The sequence below is a fragment of the Equus przewalskii genome, chromosome 30 (genome assembly GCF_037783145.1).
Source record: "Equus przewalskii isolate Varuska chromosome 30, EquPr2, whole genome shotgun sequence".
Classification (NCBI taxonomy): Eukaryota; Metazoa; Chordata; class Mammalia; order Perissodactyla; family Equidae; genus Equus; species Equus przewalskii.
In genome coordinates, this window is record NC_091860.1 from 17,380,098 (window position 1) to 17,399,592 (window position 19,495).

Here is a 19,495-nt window from a genome sequence, read left to right on the forward strand (position 1 = left end):
CCCGTCAACACTGGTCCTCCATCGCTTCGCAATCCCATGTACTCTGATTTTAAGTTTTAGCTGCAGAAAGAAGTGTTGGCCAGTTTTTAGAAAGACACTGGGAATTGTCAAAGAAGCTTTATCAAAAAGGGTAAAGAAAAAGGCAGGCAGCACCGTTCCAAGCTAGAGCCAGAATGATGTGATCCCTGGAATGTCCTTGTATTTGAGAATCTCCTTATCTCCTAGGAATGGCGATGCTCTGAGAAAAATGTGTGTACCACTTTGGACGGGTTGCAAATGATGGTGGAAGAGATTCTTAAGACGTGATATTTCCATGCTGATGTTTCCTTTCTTTGTTCATAGGAGACGATAACTTGGCCCAGCAGCTAGCAGTTCTCTGTGGCAGAGAGATCCCTGGACCCATTCGGTCTACTGGAGAGTACATGCTGCTCCGGTTCACCTCCGACTTCAGTGTAACCGGAGCCGGCTTTAATGCATCCTTTCACAAGAGTAACATGTTCTCGTAGTTTTGTTTATCTCACCTCATCTCATCTCACCTCGTCTCATCATCTTTTTCTCCCTCCCTAGTATACGCTGCTCATTTTTCCATGCCGGGACACAGATTATAAGTCAGTGCACGCCAGTCCCTGCCCAGCCTCTGGATGGCTATCCTTATGTCAGATACTGAGTCCCATCCAGAAAACTGTGGCCAAGTTGTACAAAAGAGTCCCCTGGCTGAAGGTCTCTGGGGGGGGCATCTTCCCCTCAAAGAAGAGGTGTTCATGGGAGGCACAAGAGTAAGATCTTTAAAACCGTTTTTCAGCCTAGCTGAGGACTGGAACTACAAGACCGCACATATCCATAATGCATCAAAGGAGCAATCAGTCAGCGTTATCTTCAATCTAAGAAATAAATAGTCAAAGTAGGATAGAAGATATCCTCATAAATCCCTTTGTTGACGTCATTGGCTTGAAGGTTGGCAGGAAGAGTTTGTTCCTCTTGAAATATGAATTTGATGAGTCAGAGAATGTGCACAATGTATGAGAGGCTATCGTGTAGTATGACTGAGGCTTTCAAAACTTGACAAAATGTGAAGTCCCATGATAACTTTAAACCTGAACTAGATCGAAGTTAAAAAGGTAGTCCATGGACTATGGAATACCAAAAGACTCTCATATTTTTAACTGAAAACAAATTTTAAAGTAGATTCTCAATCTAGACATTAAAAATTACTATTTCCTCCACTGTTATGTACACCTTTTATAGAGTAGGGAGCAACTGAAGATGGATGGTCTTCCTCACACTCAGGGAGGCAGGCTGCACAAGGGATTTAAAAGGGTGGGCTTTGGAATTAGACCTAAGATCACTTTCCACCTCTGCGATTTAATGAGTTGCGTGAACTCGCTACACTCACGCGCTGATGGGTCGTTCAGTCCCCGACAGTTGGCAAGTTAACGCCCGCTCCACGTGCTCTCTCTCCTCAACTCCCAACCTCTCGCTCTCTCTCATATGTATGTACGACAGACACACACACACACACACACACACACACACACACTCTTGATTCCCATCCTTTCCCACCCTCCAAACATGCTCATTCCACGCTCTTCACAATCTTGGTTAATGGAAAGTACATTCTTCTCGTTATTGAAGCCAGAAAGCTTGGCATAATCCTTGAGTCTTTTTTCACACCATAAATCCCAATCATCAGCACATCACAATGGTTGTACCCTCACAATGTATCTAACTTCCAACCACTTTTCACCATTTCTACTGCTCCCACCCTAGGCCAGGCATCTATGATCCCTCCTTGGACTCCAGCAATCACCTCCTTATTGGACCTTCTGCTGCTTCTTTTCCCTGCCCCTCCCTTACGGTTCAAGTATTGCAGATGCAGTGATTATTTTAAAATTTAATTCAGATCGTGCCATTCTGATGCTCAGAACTCTTTGACGTCTTCTCCTTCTTACTCCAAATAAGTCCTTTCAGTTTCCAGCACGATCTAGCCTGCTACCTTCTGGATCCCTCATTTTGTCTCATCTATTCTGACTTCTATGATGTACCACTAACACATCAAGCCTTTACACCAACTGCTTTCTGGACTGCAGTGCTCTTCTCTCAGTAAGACATACGGCTTGATCCCTCATTTCATTCACATCTCTGCTCGGATGTTACTCAACAACATGACCTTCTCTAACATCCCCAGACAACATAGAGCTATTCCCTCCCCTCACTCATTTTTCTTTGCAGACTTTATCACCATCTGGCACGTTATATATGTATTTATTGTATGTTTTACTAATCTATAAACTAAGTTTCACGAAAGTAATTTGTAGCTATTTCTTACTTCTATATCCCAACGTTAGCAATAACAATAAAATGAGCCCCCAATAGTGCGTGCTCGACACATTATTGTCGTGCTAATCATTTCCTATAATTTGGTCACGGTTAGTTTCAAACCACATTTTATTCCCTACACTTTGAAAAGCCTTAAGAAAAACAGGAAAGCATAAAAATCCAGCTGTAAATGTTATTTACACAAGCTGCCTTTGTTTCTTCTTGGGAAGGTTGTGGCGGATATTTGCATGCAGACAGAGGAATTATCACATCACCCAAGTACCCGGAGACGTATGCTCCCAATCTCAACTGCTCTTGGCATGTCCTGGTCCAGAGTGGTCTGACCATCGCTGTCCATTTTGAACAGCCCTTCCAGATCCCAAATGGAGATTCTTCCTGCAACCAAGGGGATTACTTAGTGGTAGGTCGTGCTTGCTACCTTTTCTCTTTACTTTCTCTGTGGACCTCATTCAGAAAACAAAATGACTTTTCTCTTTGGGGACATACATCGATAGAACTTTTGCACTCCATCTTTCTCAATATGAAAGAATTTATGCAATTTTAATTTCTCTTGCCAGCTAAAAAATGGACCTGATATCTATTCTCCACCCTTGGGACCCCGTGGAGGAAATGGTCATTTTTGTGGCAGTCGTCCTTCATCCACTCTCTTCACCTCAGATAATCAAATGTTTGTTCAGTTTGTTTCTGATAATAGTAATGGAGGGCAAGGATTTAAGATCAGATATGAGGCAAAGAGTTTGGGTGAGTATCTTCCTGAGAATGATGTATGTACTTTTCCCGCAATTGCTTGGTCTTCCTTGTTTAAATAGATTTGAGCAAAAAACACATCGTTTTCATTTCTGAACTAGGAGTAACAATGTTAATGAGAACAGCTACGTAGGGGAGGAAGACAATTCTTCTGCCCTCTAGGTTCCTCTCGCTGCTCTATGAATTAAATTGACATGAGACAGAATAACAGGAGAAAAATCAAACAAAGCTTTATAACACGTATACAGGGGAGAAACCCAGGAAAACTGAGCAACTTGCCAGAATGGCCAAAGCTACCACCTTAAATACCATTATCAGCCAAAGACAAAGGAGGATGTTGGGGGTAGCAGTTTGGGACTTCGGGGGGGAGGAAAGCAATTTACATGGAGATGGAAACACAAATGGGCCAACTATAGACAATGTGACCCGAGAGACACATTTTACATTACACTACAATTATCTTATGGTATTAGCTCCTTCCTGGAACAGGCCCTTCTATTTTAAATTCTTTTAGGCAATTAGAGGGAAAGTCAAAGTTTCTTTTAGAGTCTTTTGTTCTTAAAAATAATCAAGCCACAGAGACACCTTGTGGGGTGGCCAATTCTGACCCCCCACAACTACCTATTATCAAGCACTTACTATGTGCTTGTACATTCAGTACCTTGTCGTAACTGCTTTTAAGGGAGGTATCATTATCCTCGTTCTACAGATAAGTAAAATGAGGCTTAGATTTTTCCAAGGCTGCATATCAAGAGAGTGAACAAAGTGCAATTCTCCATGAGTACAAATTGAACTGATTTTAATGATCCCCTGAAGTTCCCTAGTCCTTGCCAGTAAAAAAATGTCTAATTGCAAGTTACATTCAGTTATAGAAACATTGTAAGAATGATAATTACCTTGTTTTGTATTCATTTGTATGCTTCCTTTTAAACGAACACATAATCCTGTAATTCTATGATAACCCATTTAATTATATATTACAGTAGTGATCTTTACTTAATTACCTAAACTTAATTACGTTTGATTATAATTATATTTAATTCTACTATAATGATCTAATTTTCGTGACATTTATTTTTATGTAATGTTTAATTGAATAAATAAGTAAATAAGTATAGCTTCAAAAAAGAGGGTAATGTCAGTAGAGAGTAAATCTTTGCTTGTGCCCCCAAAGTTAAATAATATGGATTTCAGGATAATCCTATGACCTCGGTCCCAGATTCCTGAATATATTTCAAAAACCGTATTAAACTAAATGAAGCCATCTATTTCATTGTACATTCTCTAAAATATGAGAATTTAAAAGTCAGCACAATTTCTTCATTTTGGAGGAGGAGAAGAAATGGTTTCTACCAACCGACACAGAAAATCATCCAATATCTTGAGTAGGTTCCATGATTATGGGGAATGTACTGTGGTCACTTCCCAGTACACACAGCTCTGGCACAGAGCTGCACCGTTACTTTACAGGTTGGGATTTCTGACCCCTCCCTATCTCCATGCTGAGCTTTGCTGCTGTGTGGTAAATGGGCAAGATTCCCCTGGTACTGAGGCTTTATGAAGTAACAGTGCCTTGTGCCTAGGCAGTAGACTTCAGCCCACCCACAGAAGTTGACTTTTCCATCTTTACCCAGGATAGATGACTCAGTCTTGAATTACATTTTTAGAGTCAACGTTTAGTGGTAATTCACTAAGGTAATAGGCTAAGGGTCTATTTGCAAACACTGTGACTCTTTTATTCCTTTGTGGATTCTCTATTCATGCAAGAATGATATAGTCATTGCCTTCTCTCCACCTGTTTGACCTTAATATTAAGCTTAAAGGGTCTTTTGATTTCAAAACCTATTGCTGGGCAACCCCAAACAATATGATCACTCTAGTTTCTCCTGACTTTCTAATTCAACCATTTCCTTATAGCGAGCCTCCCACTTCCCCTATCTATATTTCCACCATACTACTTCTATATTATTCCCATTTCTCAGTTTTAACATATGTTATACCATGAACAACTTTTTTTTTTTTTTTTTTTTTTTTTGCTGTGGAAGATTTGCCCTGAGCTAACATCTGTTGCCATTCTTCTTCTATTTTGTATGTGAGCTGTCATCACAGCATGGCCACTGACAGATGAGCGGTGTAGATCCATGCCTGGGAACTGAACCTGGGCCACTGAAGCAGAGTGCACCAAACTTAACCACTAGGCCACTGGGGCTAGTCCCCTGTGAACAACTTTGACAGCAAATTTACCCAGTTCTATACCATCTTTCTCCAGAGACACTCTTGCAGTGTTTTTTTCCCTCAACTGATTAATGGGTTTATTAATTAATTAATCAAATGTAAACACAAAGTGCTTTACATTGTGCAAACTACCAAGTTCTCTCAAGGAGTTCACAGTGCAGAGGAGGAGACAGACAAGCAAAGGCAGAATTAGAGCATGATATGATAAGTACTAGATAGAGGAATGTGTGAAGAGCTATGTGAACACGTAGAGAAACACCTAGCCTAGCCTCAAACATCAGAGTAGGCTCCCAGAGGAAGTGGATGAATAGAGATTTGCCAATCAGTGAAGAAAAGATGCGACAACATGTAGAGACTCAATGGTTATGAGATAAGAAGTCATATCTAAGGAACTGAAAGAATCCACTACTGCGGGACAATGGAGTCAAAAGGAGGTCAACATAAGGGTGAGGAAGCAGGCAGGAATCATAATGCTAAGGGCTGTGGAAGCCACCTTAATGATTTAAGATATTAACTGAAAGATAATGGGGAGCCATTGACAGATTTTAATCCAAAGCATGAATGGCATGATAAGACCGGAAACATCAGTGTGGCTGCAGCACTGAAAACACATTGGAAGGGGAAAGACTCAAGTAGAGAGACCAGATGGAAGAGTAACTCAGGAAGCAATTGTTAGTTCCCGAACTAAGGCAGTGGCAATAAGAATGTTGAAGAGAGGGCATATTGAGAGATGTCATAAATATGGAATTGAGCAGACATGGAGGTAAGTTGGCTGTAGGAGGGGAGGGAACAGATTGGAGGAGCCATGGATGACCCCTAGGTTTCTGTCTAGGTGGATCCATTCATCCCACAAACACTTCTTAAGAACTTGTCTCATGACAGACACTGTACTAGGTCTTGAGGATCTAGCAGTCACCAAATAAAATCCATATCCTTCCAGAGCTTAATTTTATGGTTAAAACACAGATAATAAATAAGGTACATAATATGTCACATAGTAAAATGTATTAAGGAGAAAAACAAGATGGTGAAGATGGATAGGGAGTCAGTAAGAAGGGGAGATGATACTGTCGTTCACTCTATATGGAACTCTGGATGGTGAGTAGATAACAAGGGCAGTTTGGGCCATATTCAGTTTGAAATTTCTGAATTACATCCTTTGGAGATGTCCAGTAGGCTGTTGGAACAGGAGTCTGGAGGTCAGAAGAAGGATCTGGACTGAATCTAGAAATATGGAAGCTTTATCAGGCTGGTTGTCATTTGTCATGAAGATGGCTGACGTTAATCAGAGAGGTACTTAGTTTGAGAAGATGAAGGGCCTACAGAGGGATTCCTAGGATCTCCAGTAATGGCAGGAAAAGCCTGGAAAGAGGCACCCAAGGGCCACAGGAGGAATGGTGAGAGGGATAAAAGAAGGAGGAAGAGAGCTTAGTGTCCAAGAAGCTAAGGGACAAAAATGTAAAGAAGGAAGATATGGTCAACCACGTTACATGCTGTTGATGCAGAATAAAGATTTAAAAAGAGATTTGAGGGGCCAGCCCTGTGATATAGTGGTTGAGTTCAGCATGTTCTGCTTTGTTGGCCGAGTTTGCAGGTTCAGATCCTGTCTGTGGACCTATACCACTTGTCAGCCGTGCTGTGGCAGTGACCCACATATAAAGTGGAGTAAGATTGGCACAGATATTAGCTCAGGGCTAATCTTCCTTAGCAAAAAATAATACTAAAAATTAAAAAAAATTAAAAGATCTTTGGTATGCAACTGTGAAGCGACTGGGGACCTGGACAAGAGGGCTTTGATAGGGCTGAGAAGTCAAGAAGGAAGGAGGAAAGAGGATGTGAGGAAGTAGAGAACGTGACTGTAAGTTACTTGAGCTTGTGATACATGGAAAGATCAAAGGAGCAAGGAGGAGAGAGGGGAGAGGAAAGGAGAGGCAGACAGACAGAGATTGATTGAGATTACAAGCACAGGATAAGTGGAGAGATTAAGTACAGCAAGGTCCCTGAAGAGACAGAATGGAATGGGAGCCTAATCCAGAGATACAGGAAGACAGTGTACGGGGGAAAATAAAGGAGGGTAGCAATGCAGGTGAATTTATCAAGGATGGTAACATATATGGAATAACAAATTGAGGGAGTTCTCAACTGATTTCTTCTACTTTCTTTCTTTCTTTTTTTTTTTTTTTGGAGGAAGATTAACCCTAAGCTAATATCTGTGGCCATCTTCCTCTATTTTACGTGTGGGACACCTGCCGTCAGATGACTTGATAAGCAGTGCTAGGTCCGCGCCCAAGATCCAAACAAGTGAACCCCGGGCAGCTGAAACAGAGCACACCAACTTAACCGCTACACCACCGGGCCGGCACTACTATCTTTCCAAAGGAGAACTCAAAATAGTTTGCTGAGACCAGAGAGGGAATTGGGAGAATAAAGGGTTTAGGGAGTATGAACAAGTGTCAAATAGCTGTTCTAGTTTATATGAAAAAACAGGAGGATTGTTTGGCAGTGGAGAACGTGAATTTGTAGTGGTATCAATTTCCATGAATGGCTTGCACTGAATACAACCAGGGAATTGGGAGTTTGCAAGGAGAATCTGAAGGAAAGACCAGGCGTGAGGGAGTTAAAGACGGTCAAAGGAATTTGCAGGTTAGGGTTTCAGAGATAAATGAGTTCTGGGTAAGAAAAAAAATTCAGGATATGACCATAAGTGATTGAATGACAGGGAAAATAAATGTCAATAGAATTTAGCAGATCTGGTGTCTGTGAGGCTGTTATCAGACTGTCTAATTTCATTGGCATGGTAAGTATCCAGTTTATTCCTGCCTAGTTAGATTATTGAGATTGCCAAAAAATGTTTCTTGGTAAAAGGAAAGTTTTTTTACCAAAAACTTTTTGGTAAAAAGACCAAAGACCAAAGTTTTTTGGTCTTTTAGAAAAGAAGTATAAAAACCTCATTTATCTTCTTGTAAAAACTGGCTAATTCTGTCATGCTATTCATCTCTTGCCCTTCAAATGCATCTAAATCTTGAAGAAACATAATGAACAAATGCCCACAGAGTTGTACAAATATATATCTGCTTAGTCTTTTAAATGTATCGAGATCACCCCTCCGCATCATTCTGTTGAACTGAACAGTCATTGGGCAGCTCCAAGGGCCGGTACATTTACATGCTTATCTACGTGGTGGGTATGAATTGATGCTTCCGTGATGTTCTACTGCATGCACTGTGCGCCATAATCATTTTGTCGGCTTTAAGGGAAAGTGAAATTTCCAATGAAAATATATAGTTTGGCAAATTAAAAAGTGACACACTTGGTAGCTCCCTCAATAGCAAATTCAGGGTTTATTTGCTTAAAAAGAAACTGAGAATAATTCCAGATGAAAGGAAATTGCAATTGGAAATACAGATAAAGAGACTTTTAAAAATGATCATGGCCGTTAGCTGCATCCTCTTTGTCTAGAGTGTAGATTGATTTAACTGTGTTTCTTGACAGCCTGTGGGGGCAATATCTACATCCATGATGCAGATTCTGCTGGATATGTGACCTCCCCCAACCACCCTGACAATTATCCCCAGCATGCTGATTGCATTTGGCTCATAGCTGCTCCTCCTGGAAAGCTCGTAAGGCTGCAGTTTGAAGGTCAATTCAATATCGAAGTAACACCCAAGTAGGTCACCTCCATTTAATGTTTCTCCTGCTCAGAGTTAGTTGTCCTGTCTCAGAACAATTCCTTTCGTCTTCTCTCAGCAGCATATATTGCATAGGAAATCCAAGGATGGCGAAGGGAAATGCTTAACGCCTCCAGCCTGAAAACACTGCCTGCCAGCTACTCTCCCGTTCGTCAGCCCACAGATTATGTACACAGATAGTGTCCCTCGTGACCCTGTGCACATCCTCCTAGAGACACTGAGGAGAGCTGTTTGAGATTTATGTTATCCGTTCTTCCTCCCACAGGAAAAATATAGTGTCTCTGGTAGATGTGTATTTATTTGCCCAGACTCATACTCAGTGTCATAAATGATAAAGTATCTGTTTAACAAATGGAAATTTGTGTTATGTGATGCCAGGGGTCACCAGTGTCAGAGACAGGACTAAAGCAAGTACAGTACAATTTCCCAATCTCTATTTAATAAGAATTCTTACAAGATTACAAACCAGAGAGTAAGTTTTACTATGTTGAACACAAAAGGAATAACTACATAGAATATTAAAAAAAAAAAACCCTGCATTTTTCTCATTTAATAAAAGTTTGTATACATTTGCATGAACATATGTATGGTACAATGCTTAGGTACAAGAGCTTTTGCTCACCGTTTCTGGGCACCTGATATCATACGACCCTCTCGGTGAGCTGTAATTGGCTGACTGACTCCCATAAGAAATATTGGGTAAATACTTGCCCACTTTTATGGACCCAGAAAATTCCAGCTGAGACTCTCCATTAGCCCAGGTCACAGAACTGTTGAGAGAGTTCATCTTTGTCATGCGAAATGTGTCATCTCATCATGTGAAACAATATATCTATTTTTTTGAAATTCCCAAGGGTTAATTTGAGAATGACTTTTCTATTTGTAAAACTAATACAGAATATGGAAGGCAAATAAATAGTCTTCAGTGTAGTACCTGTAAAACTTATCTTTTTGAGCTACTAATTAAAGAGTGTGTTATAATTAGGAAAAATATCGTACAGCATTCTGAAGTGACACACCACTTAAACTGACTCTGTTGTGGTGTTTTCTGCTATAGAAATGATGATTTAGTAATGCTCTTGGAGAAAGTGAAATTATCGTTAGCAAAATATGTCAAAGCAATTGACTTTGTATATTAAGCAGAATTTTCTTTCCCCTTTAGCTGTACGTCCAATTACCTCGAGTTGCGAGATGGAGCCGATTCAAATGCACCAGTACTTTCCAAGCTTTGCGGGACGTCGTTGCCCAGGAGTCAGTTGTCCTCAGGGGACATGATGTATTTGAGATTTCGGTCTGACAGCAGCCCCACTCATGTGGGATTCAAGGCCAAGTATTCTATAGGTAACAATATTTTTTATATTCAAGAAGAATGTAGTGATCGAATAATTACCTTAAAACTTTAAAAACATTATACTGTGTTTAAAGAAGTCTTTCTATCTGCCTAATTTTAATAATTATTTTAACAATGGAAATAAGGAATGTAAATGTTTAAAACCACAAAGTCATTTATCAATTTTAATTTCTACTTTGATTGCCATTTTAAAACACTCTGTTTACTAAACTTGAGTATTTTGTAGTTTTGCCTAAGTTGTTTGTGAAAAACATATTCAGCTACATTCTTGTTTCTTCCTCTTATCATGAAATATGTATAATATTTAAATAGTAAAACTCTTTAGTAATCAAATAATTCTATTTAAAACATGACTTTGAACTCATCACTAATAGATAATTGAGATGTTTTTCCTCTAAAATAAGTGCCAAGTCAGTCACTAGACAAAAAGCAAATACATCTCCTCAGTGTTTTGATTTTATTTTCTCTTTTTTTTTCATTTTCTTGCTTAAAAAATGAGCTATAAATATGCACACTGGAGATTCACTATGATATGGTCACAATTACATAGAATTTAGTATCTGGTGGGTCTGAACACTAACGAAACATATTTAATTTAACTTGGAAAGCCTAGCTATAACAATATTTAACCTACACCATAGGTCATCTTATAGCCTAAGGCAAGTTGTACATAACTCAATCTAACTATCATATCCACCCGATAAGAAACAATTGAATAGTAATTTCCATGGCCCTGAGATACCAGTTACTGCAGTAAAACGTTCATTTACTAAACTTGGAATGGCAGACATCACTAATCAACCACAGCACCCCTTCCAGCTGAGCTTGGACTACCTTGAGAATCACCAACACAGGGTACTAGGCAGGCCCTATCAATCTATCAACTGGTTCTTGAAATGAGACCCACATGCAACTAATAGCGCTTACATAGTGTCCCAAGAGAATTAGTGAGACGTTACAGAATATGCCGTTCAACAGTCTTTCGGTCTTCCATTTGCCATTATTGGACTGGACTTGTGCTATCATTTGTCTTTATATCAATAGTAGATTTCAAATAATCGGGGAAGCATTAACTAAACATTTTCAGAATTTTTAAAACTTCAACTCATTTTCACTTGGCACCCAAGAGTTTTTAAACGTGCTGGTTAAATTTAAAAAAAAAAAAAAACAACCCTGTTAATAGAATATTGTTCTTTTTTTGCAGCCCAGTGTGGCGGAACAGTGACAGGGCAAAGTGGTGTTGTTGAAAGCATCGGATACCCAACCCTTCCGTATAGAGACAATTTATTCTGTGAGTGGCATCTCGAAGGTCCCTCAGGACACTATCTCACCATCCATTTTGAAGACTTTAACCTCCAGAATTCCTCTGGCTGTGAAAATGACTTTGTGGAGATCTGGGAAAACCATACCTCTGGTCAGTGAAATATCTCTGCTGTCTTTTGTGGGTGTTTGTTTTCATGTGTGCTCATTCAGTCGCTGAAGTTTCCTTACTCCCAAGAAAAGCAAAACTATGTCTACTCCTTGCAGAGAAGTGCAGATTCATCAGCTCTGGGCAGTGCCAGCTTTTCTCTCCCTGCATTCCTACCCATAAACCATGGTTTCCAAAGCCCTGGGTGTCCTTAGATAGCTTCTCCTGGAGACATTGAGAGAGCACTGTGTTGAGAAGGCACCCTCTTCCTGCTGAGACTCCCAGGGCCATGTGCAGCTATTTGAGGGACATCCTGTAGGGAAGAAAGGGAAAGGGTAGTGTCTCCTGGAAATAATATGAGAGGGACACTTGACTCTGTTGCCTGGAACCATTTCTTTAACCAAATGAGCCAAACTTCCTCATTGTGCCGAGACACGCTTGCCCTCATCGGTTGCCGTTTTCGTTACACTTCATCTATTTGAATATGTTGATTTTTATTTGTGTCTGTCCTACTTCTCTTGACAAAAGTGACCATGTCTTCATGGGCAGGGTCTTGTCTTTCATTATTTTCTTCATATTTGCAGAACATCTCAAGTAGAGGTTAAATGAAATCAATCACTTGGTCATATACGTACTTGATTATTTCACTCTCACAGGAAATTTATTGGGCAGATACTGTGGAAACACCATTCCTGACAGTGTAGACACTTCCAGCAATGTGGCTTTGGTCAGGTTTGTCACAGATGGCTCTCTTACTGCCTCAGGATTCAGATTACGATTTGAATCCAGCAGGGAAGGTAAGTTCATTGATTCATTAAAAAATGTATGTTATTGGGCATCTATACCAGATAGACATATGCTAGCCACTAGTGTTACAGTAGTTGGGAAAAAACAAAACAAACCGTGACCCCTATCTTCTTGGACCTTACAGTTTGGTGGAGAGGCAGAATTTGATCAAATAGTTACTAATAAATGAAAAATCACAACTGTGATCAACGCTACAAAGGAAAGGAACTGGCACTATGAGAGATGTAAGGAGATGAGAGTTGTACTGTGTTACTCGTCTTATAAAGCCGGTCCATTAGTCCTACAGTTGCTCAGAATTTGCATTCCAAATTCCTTGACAAACAGGTGAAATAAAGATCTTGTGTAAAAATATTGAATAATTACTTTAGCCTTCTGATTTTCCTGACTCTTAAGATTACCACATTTATTGGTCTCTCATATTTCCTGGGCCATGATTATAAAATGCTGCCAGTAAACTATCATCCATGGAAAAAAAGATTAAATATTAGATATTAGACATAGGAAGTGAATACAAGTGTTCTCTATAAGTCCTCACATACTATCATGGTAAATAAGAACAATGATTTTGTCTATAAGTAAGAGTGGTGATTTTGTCTAATGTGATAATAAAAAAAATACTTTAATTTCAAGAACATTCCTTATAGAAGGGGTCATTTTGATTGGATTGGAAGTTTTCTCTTTTTTTTCCCCTTCAGAGTGTGGTGGGGATCTACAGGGCCCTATAGGGACATTTACATCTCCCAACTACCCCAATCCCAATGAGCATGGCCGGGTCTGCGAGTGGAGAATCACCGGGCAGGAAGGAAGGCAGATCACCTTAACTCTTAACAACCTGAGGCTGGACGCTCATCCATCCTGCAACACTGAGCGTCTGACAGTAAGTGTCCCGTGCAGGCAAGGATGTTTTATTCCATTGTTTAAGGAGTTTATTGACCCATAAATCATAGTCAGAGAACTAGGTCAGGAATATTCCCATCTGTGCAACTGTATCTCAGACAAATTCTAAGTATTTCAGATAGAACAAAATCACAATAAGCTGCCATAATATTTGTAAAAACTGTTTTAAGAGACTATTTGTTGTCACAACATACAGTGGGGTCATAGGTAGGATAAATTTTAAGGGCAAAGGATCGTTATACATGCCAAGACTGGGGAAACAGAGAAAAGCTAAGTCTATGGGTAGCACATAGCTTAATGGAACCAGACACAGAACAAGCCACCTCCAAAAGTTTTAAGCAGGTGAGTGGTCCTGCACAATTCCTGCTCTTTGCCAGAGGTACTGAGTGACTCCTATGTAGGATGCAGCTGCCTGCCTTCCATGTTGCCAAGCTCAAATGCTTTGAGATACACCCTCAGCATTCTTAGCTTCCCTGAGCAAAATAAAGCAAATGAGATCCAAGAGTGTGAAAGAAGATCGTTAACTGTGAAATGACAGATATATATACATATATACTTTATCAACTGTAGATGAATATTAGTCTATTTCCCTACCCAACTTGCCCTTTCTTCAGTCTTTGTTATCTCAGTAAATAACAATTCCAAACTTCTGGTTGCTCAAGTCAAAACCTTGATGTCTGTTTTGGAGTTTTTTTCTCTCAAACTTTATATTGCATCCATAAGCAAGCCCCATTGGTGGTATCTTTACAACTATTCGTCATATCCACTATTGATGCCATCACCACTCACTCATAGCCAGTGTGATGGGTTTGAATGTCAATCAGATCATGTTGCTGTCATCTCTAATGGCCTCTCATCTCACTGAGAGGAAAATCCCAAATCTTTGCCATGGCCCAGCTGGCCCTACGTTATCTGCTACCCTTTCCTTCTACCTGTACTTCTTATCTCAAACTCCCCTCCTCTTTTGCTCACTAGGATCCAGTCTCACTGGCTTCCTTTCATCCCTTGAATATGCTAAGATGCTCCCACTTCTCACCAGCTGACATTTCACCTATTTGTTTGTTTGTCTGGTTATCGTCTTCTCCCCCACTAGAAGGTGTGCTCCATTAGGACATGCATTTGGTTTCATTCAGTGCTGAATCCTCAGTGCCTGGCATGTAATAGAGACAGTAATTGCTGAATGAATGAATAGCAGAAGTACTATCATTATCCTTTGTTAAAACAAGCCACTTTTGCTTTCAATTTGTTTCCTGTTGGGTAGTGACTTTCAAAACTATGAAACATCACTTTGTATTGTCCTAAACTGATGTCATTCAAGCTTCAAATTTTGCTCTGAAGTTCTGATATGTGAAGGACTGAAATGTTGTCTTTTATCAGATATTGAAAATTATGGAACCCAGTGCATTTTCTTTTATTTGAAAGTTAGGAAATTTTGGACTAAGCTTCCTTATTTAAAGGAACTTTATTTTTATTATTTAATGAATACACAAAGACAAAGATGAAGTAGAAAAAAAATTAACCACTGTCTCTATACTGTATTTTGATGCACTTTCTTATCTTTTCTTTGCAATGAATAGTATTATGTAGTTGTAATCATGTGTCATAAATTCATTTGTATACTAATTTTAATCTATTTTCCTGATTATAAATACAATGGATGCTTATTGAACAATTTTTGGAGAGTTCAGAAAATAAAAAATATAAAAATACTTGGAATTTTATATGCCCATTGTTAAAATTTTGATGTGTATGCTGATAGTATTTTTTCCTTTGAGATCATATTGAAATACAATGATTATTAGGAGTCTTACCAGCAGAATATTCACATGCCCTACAGGAAAGATAATATGAAAAGTCATAGTTTCAGAACTCAAATAATAAGATAAAATTTATAGCAACAACCACAAATTCTGAATCACATCTTGTCATTTCCCATCTCTGAATCATAGATGCCAAAGGCATCCACTTTCAACTTTTTAATCTACTGCTTGTTGTATTTATGTCATTATTTCAAAATAATATTCCCATTCTGCTACTTGGTTATTTTTTGGTCTTAGACATTATCTGTCTACATCCAACTATGGAAGATGAGGACTTAGCTCTCTTCACAAACCACCTCCACCACCACCGAAAATGCACACAAGGGTATGCATGGTTCACATACACCCCCAACTTCCTCCCAAAATACTTATGTCACAGATTTTGCTTAAATTGTTATCCAATGTTTACATTACTATGATTTCGTAGATGTCATTCCCAATTAAGCCAAATAGTGTACTATGGTAGCATTTGCTTTTGCTTTTCCAAGTAATAATAATAATTGCGTCCTTTTGCATTTTCTTGGTTTCCTATGCATCCATCACTAGTTCTCCCCCACACTTTCCGCTCCAGATGCGCGTCTCCACCTGATACAAGAAAGCACAGCTATCAGTGCTGTTCATTTTCCTTAGCAATAGCCTTCCTTGAGCCTTTGTCCATCAGCTACGAGCCTGATGCCAGCTGTCATACCAGGATTTCATTCCACCATCAAATTTGCAAGTCCCTCCACTCCTCTCCTGGGTTGATACCTGGCTTTATGACATGTGCGTTTCCCTCTCTTTGTTGATTTCCTCCTTTCGGTGAAGCATATGCTCTTATACCTCCCTAAGGAGGTGGGCATGGGTGCAAGGCTTTTGAGAATGTGTATACCTGGAATTATCCTTATTTTACTCTCATTCTTTGAATATATTATATATTAGAATGTCATATATATATTCAATATGTTAATCTACATATAAAAATATATTAATCATAATTTTCAAGTTTTATGTTTGTTCTTTTGGGGTCTTTCTCCTTCAAGTTCCTGTTTCCTATTGATGTATATTGGTCTCTGCCTTTTATGTTAGACGTTTCCCTAAATGTCTGATGACCCCTGGCCGTTGATTCATATTTAAGAATCAAGTACTAATAGGCTGATTGGAAGCCCTGTGTGCACAACTGGGGCTGTCACCTGTGGGCTTCATGGGAGGTGAAAGAGGAGGGACTTGATCATTTAATTAGGAAAAACTATAAATATCCTATCTACAGGTCTTTTCTCCTGGGGAGGTTAAAACTCCAGCAAAGAAACACTTTCAGAATTAATTTCTTCTTTGAATCTTTAATATGAAGTCCACATTCCTTTTCTTTCAAATCTATTTTTATAAGTTAGATATTTGTTTTGTTTCTTCTTCTCTCTGCTCTAAACAAGGGGATGTGGCTTCTCCTTTGCCCACTCTTTATTTACTTGAGAACTTGTCAAAAAAAAATGGAGAAAGAAAGAAAGAAAGACAGGAGAGAGGGAGGGAGGGAGGGAAGGAAGAGCGAGGGAGAGAGGGAGCAAGACTTCATAAGATCTACAGGTTGAGCGAGGCCGGCTTTAAGCGCACTGCTTCTAGACCAACACCTTATCCAGCTGGCCTGAGCAGACAAGTCCTTGAAACCCAGCTGTCTATCTGACTCTCTGTCCAAATGGAGAAGAGAAATAGCTACACCATCCAGTGTGCACTACAATGAGACGTGTGCTCAATTTTCTTCCTGCTTATAGAAAATTTTAGAGCTTGTCCTGAGTCTCATATGCCTACTTCCTACCCCATGGTTTTCTGGGAGTGTAGTTTCCGAGTACAAACAGGAGTGGAGGAGGAAAGTGGGAACAGCACTCTGGTTCTTGCCTCTAAAAGCAGGAGTTCAGGTGGCTACCCGGTGGCATAGTGGTTGAGTTCGCATGCTCCTCTTCGGTAGCCCAGGGTTTGCAAGTTTGGATCCCAGGCACAGACCTACACACTGCTCATCAAGCCGTGCTGTGGTGGCGTCCCACATAGAAAAAAGAGGAAGATTAACACAGATGTTAGCTCAGGGACAATCTTCCTCACCAAAAAAAAAAGCAGGAGTTCATGTGATAAATGGACGCCTGCACAATTTTTAGTCGTTGTGATTCTAAGCTCAGGGCAGACACTGGGGCAAGGATAAAGGCCATTGATCATGGTTTCCAACATGTTCCATTAGTCTGTAATTGCTAATAATCACTTTTCATTCTGGCAACGTGTTGCCTATTCCTGTTTTCAGTATTATTGAAATATTTGTCATCTTCTGTTTCTTTATACTCTTACTTCGTGGTTTGGAATCAGAGGGATGATTTGAATCCCAATTCTATTATTACTAGCTCTTTGAAATTCAGCAAATTGTATAATCTGTCTGAATTCTCCTGTCAATCTGAGAAACAGGGATAACATTATGTGTCTGAGAGGGTGTTCTGTTAATTGGATAAGGTAATCCAAGTGGGTTATTAGCAGTGTCTGGCGTTTTGTCTGCACTCAGTAAAAGATAGGAAATGCTACGTCTGGTCCTGTGAGCCAGAAGACACTTTAAACCAGGAGCACCCCCAGAGCTCAATTTAACAATCAATTATAGTAAATAAAAATGCTTACATCTTTTGTTATGGGGTGCATTCTCTTTCTCTGTCAGCTCTTAGTGTCACACTCTGAATCATTATTTCTAATTGTGAGCCATTCAAATCCTTTTTAAAAACAGGAATATCAATCACTCAATCAGTTGTTATTCACTTACTTCTGGGTCTTTCTTGAACTGTGGAAACCAGCCATGCTAAAACCTTCCCTTGGTTTTGTACAGAAGTGAAATAATACTTTGCCAATTATTATGACTATGTGCATAACCAGAGTTATCGTTTAATATTTTGGAGTCAACAGCACTCTAATCCAGTCTTTAAATTTCAAATTAGTATAAAAATTGAAGCTTAAAATCCATAAGTAATTAGGAAAGAACTATTATAGTTATTTTGAGATTGATATTTATAACTACTTTTCAAGGCGTTTTAAAATATTTGAGGGGCCGGCCCCGTGGCCGAGTGGTTAAGTTCACACGCTCCGCTTCGGCGGCCCAGAATTTCACCAGTTCGAATCCTGGGCACGGACATGGCACCACTCATCAAGCCATGCTGAGGTGGCATCCCACATGCCACAACTAGAAGGACCCACAACTAAAAATACACAACTATGTACCAGGGGGCTTTGGGGAGAAAAAGGAAAAATAAAATTTTAAAAAAAATCTTAAAAAAATTAAAACAAAAAAATAAATGAATAAAATAAAATATTTGGGTCATTACATACTACAAATCATCAGAGACTAACATTTAAGCCTTCATTCTAAATATCAAAGGTCCTGATGCATTGTTAAGAAAAATTGCCCGTCAGTGAACTCTGTGAACTAGGACGTAAGCAGGCTGGCAGTTCTGCTTGACATTTAGGGCACAGTTTCCAGTTGCAAAGAGTACAGCAGTTTTTCATTTGTCCCCACGTGGCAGGAGGACATGACTGCAATACTTTCATTTTAGTGAAATGACCCTGAGGCCACAAAATATGCTCCAGATAACATAGTGGCTTATGGCACTGGGCTAGGAGCCCATATTGTTAAGTAATTCATTGTAGCATAGGGTTTCCTTAGAAGGAAGTGTGTCTGGACTGGGAATATAACCTTCTAGGAAATATCCGGTAAGATGGACTGCGTGTCTAAAGGTTAAACTGTTTTCCAACAGGTGTTCAATGGCATTAGAAGTAACTCACCTCAGCTAGAGAAAATGTGTAGCAGCGTGAACGTCAGCAACGAGATCAAATCTTCAGGAAATACTATGAAAGTCATTTATTTCACTGATGGATCCAGGCCATATGGAGGCTTCTCTGCTTCCTACACATCCAGTGAAGATGCAGGTAATATAGGATGTTATAAATACATCTATTTCAGTCATATGCATTGCAAATGCCCCACAGCTACTGCCAACAGCAGCAGAGCCATCTATTTTCCCTTTAGTGGTCACAGTTATACCTGGGGTCTCTACATAAGACAAGCATACATAACCAGTTAGAAAACCCATGCCAGACCAAAAAAAACCCCTCTGGTTTTGGAGAGAAAACTGCCAATGCGAATTAAAAACTTTTAAAAATACTTTTAGAAGTATTTAGAAAAGCTGCTAGCTCAATTCCATGCTATGTCACC

General features: G+C 39.5%; 1 protein-coding gene and 1 long non-coding RNA gene across 3 annotated transcripts in view; one reads left to right on the forward strand and one right to left on the reverse strand.

Moving 5' to 3' along the window:
* Positions 1-19,495, forward strand: part of CUBN (cubilin) — a 256,044-nt gene that overhangs the window by 165,712 nt on the left and 70,837 nt on the right. For both annotated transcript variants that reach the window (XM_070600806.1, XM_008510973.2), the window contains 9 exons: positions 343-489; positions 2,547-2,737; positions 2,895-3,078; positions 8,812-8,986; positions 10,171-10,349; positions 11,564-11,773; positions 12,424-12,564; positions 13,270-13,451; positions 19,038-19,209. In XM_070600806.1, the coding sequence (XP_070456907.1) occupies positions 343-489; positions 2,547-2,737; positions 2,895-3,078; positions 8,812-8,986; positions 10,171-10,349; positions 11,564-11,773; positions 12,424-12,564; positions 13,270-13,451; positions 19,038-19,209 (1,581 nt within the window). The remainder of the gene's footprint in view (positions 1-342; positions 490-2,546; positions 2,738-2,894; positions 3,079-8,811; positions 8,987-10,170; positions 10,350-11,563; positions 11,774-12,423; positions 12,565-13,269; positions 13,452-19,037; positions 19,210-19,495) is intronic.
* LOC139080415 (uncharacterized) overlaps positions 1-19,495 on the reverse strand; it is a 42,046-nt gene that overhangs the window by 4,627 nt on the left and 17,924 nt on the right. The gene's annotated exons all lie outside the window — the stretch shown is intronic.